General features: G+C 41.1%; 1 protein-coding gene across 1 annotated transcript; it reads left to right on the forward strand.

Annotated features, from left to right (window-relative positions):
* Nucleotides 1–788: 788 nt before the first annotated feature.
* LOC124214346 (uncharacterized) lies at nt 789–7,130 on the forward strand. The gene is made up of 2 exons (XM_069134350.1): nt 789–4,874; nt 6,795–7,130. The coding sequence occupies exons 1-2, from the start codon at nt 789–791 to the stop codon at nt 7,128–7,130; spliced, it is 4,422 nt and encodes a 1,473-aa protein (XP_068990451.1).
* Nucleotides 7,131–7,352: the final 222 nt, after the last annotated feature.

Here is a 7,352-nt window from a genome sequence, read left to right on the forward strand (position 1 = left end):
TCTAGTTAGAACAGGTGAATGCTTAAGAGACATATAAACAAAATTAGGGTTATATACAAATATACGTCTAATCGACCTTAAGTTAATCTTTTGTTTAATTCTGTTCGGGCGCCAATTTTGTAACGGTCTTTTCGTTTTCGCGGTTTTTGTAGACTCGGATCCACTCCAATTGCGGAGCCCCTCGCAATTAACGAAAATCTTCCGTAACAATTTTCTTTTATGGTGTTTTATTGTTTTTATTTTAAACGAAATTTCGGACGTTGGTCTGACTCAATGACATGTATGGATAAAATTAGAATCGAATACGAGAAGCGAATAAATATCAACAAAAAGAATAAATAAATCCTAATATATATAAAATTCACGTGTCACAGTGTTTGTCACCAAACTCCTCCGAAACGGCTGAACCGATTTCAATGAAATTTTGCATACACATTCGGTAGGTCTGAGAATAGGTTTATAACTTTTTTCATACTTCTTAGTGCTATTGTTTAATAAATATTCTTCATTTAATAATTTTTGGCATCGGTCGATAACTGCACAAGTGATAATTGCTCATCACCGGCTGATACCAGTTTAGCCCGCCAGGTGTCGCTGCTTAATTTAATAATTTTTGGCATCGGTCGATAATTAGCCCGCCAGGTGTCGCTGCTAGGAGACTCATACACATTCGGTAGGTAATTTGTAAATGGTAAATAAATAATAAACGAAAATACACAAATAATTAATTAATATACTGCTTTTCATCATTAACTAATTGGATTTCTTCGATTTAAGTGTTTAGTACAATGCCAGCAAGACGCAGAGGAGCTTCTATAGCCCGTCACACACCTAGATCTGCAAGCAGGCGAAATACAAGAGCCCTAAGAACAGAAGACCAAATCCAGCAAGATAACACTCATGTGCGTGAGAACATGGCGCGATTGCGTCAAGCTGAATCAGAAGATGTACGAGCTGAACGAAATGAACGAAGAAGATTAGAACAAAGGCAATCGCGTCGTCTTATAGTTGGCAGATGCAGAGCGAATGAACAACAGCGCCAACAGGTGCATCGATTATTTACATCTAATTCATTCCTGCGTCTAGCATTCGAGTATGAGCACGATATTCAATATTATGCTCATTCAAAAGGGGTAATTGGTGCTATGGACAAGGAATGTCCGCATTGTCATGCTCTTAAGTTTAAAACTGAGCCACCTGGAATGTGTTGTTCGTCAGGAAAGGTGCAATTACCTGCAATTGAGACACCACCTGAACCATTGAACGGTTTACTTATCGGCACGGATCCAGATTCTAATCTATTCCTAAAGTCAATTCGAACATTTAATTCATGTTTTCAAATGACATCGTTCGGAGCAACAGAAATAATTAGAAATAATGCTATCAATGGTCAGCAATTTAATTCAACATTCAAAATCAAAGGCCAAATTTATCATAAAGTGGGCTCATTGCTGCCAATGCCAAACGGATCACCTAAATTTTTACAAATTTACTTTATGGGCGGTGAGGATGCACGTGTAGATGCACGTTGTGGCTATAATAACCTCGATTCATTTTTTGCCAGACGCATCGTCAGTGACCTGGATTCCCTATTGAATGAGCACAATGAATTGTTGAAAATATTCAAATCACACATGCACAAATTACAAAGTGATAATCACGCTATTGTCATCAATCCGGATAGAACACCTGCTGGAGAGCATATTCGTAGATTTAATGCACCTGTTCTTGACGATGTCGCTGGAATCATGGTTGGCGATCGTACAGCTAAACGAGAAATAGTGATTCGTAGAAGAAATAATAATCTACAGTTCATTGCTGATACACACCGTTCATATGACGCTCTCCAATATCCGCTAATGTTCTGGAAGGGACAAGACGGGTATTGCATAAATATTAAACAACGAAATCCCGCAACAGGTGCCGAAACGAACAAGAATGTTAGTTCGAAGGACTATTATGCGTATCGGTTGATGATTAGACGTGATCAGGACAACGTTATTCTACGATGTCGTGAGCTTTGTCAACAATTCATGGTCGACATGTATGTAAAGATAGAGAGCGAACGATTACGATACTTGCGATTTAATCAAGAAAAGCTGCGTGCGGAAGAATACATTCACCTGCGAGACGCTATTGTCAACAACGCCGATGCCGCTCAAATCGGTAATTCTGTCATTCTACCATCATCATACATCGGCAGCCCACGTCATATGCAAGAATACATACAGGATGCTCTGACTTACGTGCGCGAATATGGGCGGCCGTGTTTATTTATCACGTTCACATGTAATCCAAAATGGCCGGAGATTACATCTTTACTATTGCCTGGCCAAAATGCAGTACATCGTCATGACATTACAGCACGTGTGTTCAGACAAAAATTGAAGTCTTTGATAAATTTCATTACAAAACTACATGTATTCGGTCCCACACGTTGCTGGATGTATTCCGTTGAATGGCAAAAGCGGGGATTACCTCATGCCCACATTTTGGTTTGGTTAATCGATAAAATACGACCTGAAGAAATCGACAGTATAATTTCTGCGGAAATTCCAGATCCGTCTACTGATCAAATGTTGTTTGATATTGTTACAGCAAACATGATTCATGGCCCATGCGGCAATCTGAATCGTACATCGCCTTGCATGGTAGATGGAAAATGTACCAAAAGTTATCCGAAAAATTTCACGAACGATACGATCACAAATGTTGACGGATACCCCATATATCGTCGAAGAAGTTCCGATAATGGCGGGCAATCATTTGTTAAAAATATAAACAGAGTAGAAATTGACATTGATAACCGTTGGGTGGTCCCATATTCGCCTCTGCTGAGCAAAACATTCAATGCTCATATTAATGTTGAGTTCTGCAGTTCAGTAAAGAGCATCAAATACATTTGCACGTATGTCAATAAAGGCAGCGATATGGCTGTATTTCGAGTTGACAATATCAATGCGAATGCTCCTCCGGTGAATACTAACGATGAAATAACGCTTTACCAAATTGGTCGGTACGTCAGCTCCAATGAAGCCGGTTGGCGTATCTTTGGTTTCCCAATTCATGAACGGGATCCAGCAGTTATTCATTTGGCCGTCCATCTTGAAAACGGCCAGCGCGTATATTTCACGACCGAGACAGCGATCGATCGTGCTATAAATCCACCAAAAACAACACTCACTGAATTTTTTGAATTGTGCAATCGTGCGGATGTTTTTGGTGCGTTTGCACGGACATTGCTGTATTCAGAAATACCACGCTATTTCACATGGGCTCCAACAAAAAAATGGATGCCCCGCAAGCAAGGCACGCCGATTGATGGATATCCCGGTTTATTCAAATCAAACACCTTGGGGCGAGTATTTACAGTCAATCCAAGGCAGACTGAGTGCTTTTATCTTCGCCTGTTATTGGTTAATGTCATCGGGCCATTGTCATTTCAAGATATACGGAAAGTGGATGGACAACAGTATCCAACGTATAAAGATGCATGCCATGCACTCGGCTTGCTGGAAGACGACAACCAGTGGAAATGTATGCTTGCTGAAGCGGGATTGAACTGTGCAGCAAAACAAATTCGTCTACTATTCGCTATAGTGTTGACTACATGTTTCCCGACCCGAGCAGAGACATTATGGGACAATCACAAAGATTCAATGACTGATGATATATTGCATCAACATCGTACACGGTGCAACGATCCAACGATAGTTTTCAGTGACGCTATGTACAATGAAGCATTGATTGCTATTGAGGATCTTTGCATTACCATTGCCAACTTACCACTCAGTCATTTCGGTATGCATTCACCAAATCGAAATGCATCTGATTTAATGAACACTGAATTGAATCGTGAACTACAATACAATACTGCAGAAATGGCAGCGATTGTTGCTCGCAATGTCCCACTAATGAATGAAGAACAAAAAACAATTTACGACCGCATCATGCTCGCAGTTTCGGCAGGACAAGGTGGTTTCTTTTTTTTGGATGCACCAGGTGGAACTGGCAAAACATTCCTTATTTCGCTAATTCTCGCCGAAATACGATCAAATAATGGCATTGCATTGGCTGTTGCATCATCTGGCATTGCGGCAACTTTATTGGATGGAGGCAGAAAAGCTCATTCAGTATTTAAACTGCCGCTAAATATTCAAAACAACCCAGACGCAGTGTGCAATATAAAAAAACAATCTTCCATGGCCACAGTGCTTAAACGTTGTAAAATTATCATCTGGGATGAATGCACTATGGCGCACAAACATTCGCTTGAGGCGTTGAACAGGTCATTGAAAGATATAAAAAACAACGACAAACTATTCGACGGCACTCTGTTACTCCTTTCAGGTGATTTCAGACAAACACTTCCCGTTATTCCACGTTCAACATACGCTGATGAAATCAACGCGTGCTTAAAATCATCGCCACTGTGGCGTAATGTTGAAAAAGTACAACTGAAAGTAAATATGCGCGTTCAAATGCTTCAAAATCCATCCGCTGAAACATTTTCAAAACAACTGTTAGATATCGGCGATGGAAAAGTTGCTAGAGATAAAAGTGGATGCATAAAATTACAGGCTGATTTCTGCACAGTCATTGATTCGCAAGATGCTCTCATTGACCAGATATTTCCCGATGTACGCAGACAATACGCAAATCATGGGTGGCTGGCAGAGAGAGCAATTTTAGCAGCAAAAAATGTGGACGTCAACGAATTGAATCTTAAGATTCAACATTTGTTACCAGGAGAATTGGTGTCATACAAATCTATTGATACAGTTTGCGATGACACCGAAGCTGTAAATTTTCCAACAGAGTTTTTAAACTCATTGGATTTACCAGGCATGCCACCGCATAATTTACAACTAAAGGTTGGCTCTCCGGTTATTTTACTTCGTAATTTGAACCCACCACGGTTGTGTAATGGCACGCGATTAGTCATTAAAAAATTAATGAAAAATGTTATCGAAGCCATCATTTTAAATGGCAAATTTCGAGGTGAAATTGTATTACTGCCGCGAATTCCTATTATACCCACAGATGTGCCAATACAATTTAAACGCCTTCAATTTCCAATTAGATTGGCATTTGCAATGACTATCAATAAGTCTCAAGGCCAAACGATGTCTGTCTGTGGTTTAGATTTGAGCACATCATGTTTTTCACACGGACAATTATACGTGGCGTGCTCTCGAGTGGGCAAACCATCCAGTTTATTTGTGTTGGCGAAAGATGGAATAACAAAAAATATTGTACACTCTGTTGCATTAAAGGATTGATATTGTTTTTTAGTAATATTGTCATAACTAGCGATATGTATATAATTTTAAAGAATCAATTTTAATAAATTAAACAAAATAGTGTTCGGTGTTTTGTTATTTTTATATTCCGTCACCGTTCACAACGCTCCCTACCTCTTTGACTTATATACCACATCCCTTACATACTTACAATAAGTTAGTTATTTTTTTCTAGAAAAATATTCTCTAGAAATAATTTATATGACAAAACAACGTTTGTCGGGTCAGCTAGTGTATGAATAAAATAGGGACGGCGGACATCTAGGACGACAACAATTTCATAAAAGTCATACTCATAAAATTATTAATAAAATAGGACAGGTCAGAACGTAGATAAAACTTATCATCAGCGTTATTGAGGATATTCTTCAGATCCTTAATTCCGTGTCCGGCCAATTCGAATTCCCTCGTCCGTCATTCTTGGTGGGCTTTCCTCGATCGGGAATCCGAATGCGTTTTTTGTTTCGTCGGTTGTCTTTCTTCTTTCGTGATGATTCTTTATTGCGAGCGCACTCTGCTGACGATCCCCTCATCCGTCGTCTCCCGCTTCCCGCTCGATCGATTCTCAACCGTCCTCTCTCTTCCACTTCTCGATCGATTCTCTACCGTCGTATCACCGCTTAGGTGAAAGCCCCCCTCCCTACGGACCTACCTATCACTGAGTTCCGTAGTCTCTCTGGCGGCTAAATTCAACTGTTACAAAACATAATGAGAAAAATGATAGAAATTTTGAGCAACTTCGTAACGATACAATACAAAGGCAGAAGACTTACTTTAATGGACGACCTCTGGCACACAACACTGAGTCTAGTTAAAATAAAACTTAAATAAATATCGAGAGAAAACTAGAAGGACGGAAGGTAATTTACAAAAGACAAGGATGAAGCTAACAGTAATACAATGATAGAGGGTGATCAATAAAACGGTAGATAAAGTAGCGATAAAACAAAAGGAAAAGGATCGGTAGCTCAAAACGGGAGAATACGGAGAATACGGAGAACTTGGCTGTCACTCAGCGGGCCAAGCGTAGAATAGACGGTGGTTGGAGTTCGGTTCGCCGATCTCACCGCCGTCGTGAGGTGAATCTTCTTTCCTTTGATTGGTTGGTTGACCCCCATCGCAAATAGGCCATCTCGCTGTGGCGAATATCGGTTACGGCGAGGTCATGCGTTGTCGAAGGTTACCGCTAGATGTGGCGTAATGTGCTGCTTGTGATTTCGTCGTTGACACCAACTCGTACGATTTATCAGCTGCTTCATTTTACTGTCCAGGTTGCCTATCATTGGGGACTCCGTTGACAGAGGCATACACAGGGTGCCTCTCGGTAAAAGTTACCAAGTGGAAAGTGACGCCTCATTGTTTACTTCCACCGGCTTCATTGTATAGGCAGTGGCCGGATGCCTATAATCGAGGAGATCATGCAATCACACGGTGGCTTACCGCAACTCTAAACCGTGGACCATGACTCACATGATTAGTCCTTGCTGATAGGAAGGCTGCGTCGATCCTCAGAACGAGGGCTTTATCAATCTGGACGTAGTGGTTTGGGGTCGGTCCGGCACCAGGCCGGTGAGTCGGAAGATGGCAGGCTACGGTCCGCCCTGTGTGCCATCCTTACAGCATCCGATAAGATGGGCGGCTGGTTTCTCCTTGAAGAGTGGTGCCCTCGGCTGTCGGAAGGACTTTACATCCCTGTTCACCGGCAGTCGAGGCGATACGAGAGGTTCGGGTGAATGCTACCCCAGGTATTTAGAAGTGAACCAAGGTAGCCAGTGTGGTCTCATTGGACCGTCGGTAGGCGAAGTCATCGAGAGTTCGAAACGGTAGATATCAATTGTTACGTAACATTAGTTCTGTGAATTTAACATAAAATTTTTGCGTAGCGGTTACGTTACACTAACGTCAACGTACCTTGAAAGGCACATACAACATATCAGTTATGTACCCAACCAGATATATCATTGACTTTTTCATTGTGATCCAGCAGCTACATAAACGACGCAAGTGTACTGCCTGGGATACCAACTGGCAAGAATCGGGGCTGACTCT

This window comes from Neodiprion pinetum, chromosome 3 (genome assembly GCF_021155775.2).
Source record: "Neodiprion pinetum isolate iyNeoPine1 chromosome 3, iyNeoPine1.2, whole genome shotgun sequence".
Taxonomy (NCBI): domain Eukaryota; kingdom Metazoa; phylum Arthropoda; class Insecta; order Hymenoptera; family Diprionidae; genus Neodiprion; species Neodiprion pinetum.

Coding starts and splice junctions, on each gene's coding strand:
- LOC124214346 (XM_069134350.1), top strand. CDS start 789: ATGCCAGCAAGACGCAGAGGAGCTTCTATAGCCCGTCACACACCTAGA. Junction 4,875..6,794: donor CGCATAATTTACAACTAAAG/GTTGGCTCTCCG, acceptor CCTTGCTGATAG/GAAGGCTGCGTCGATCCTCA.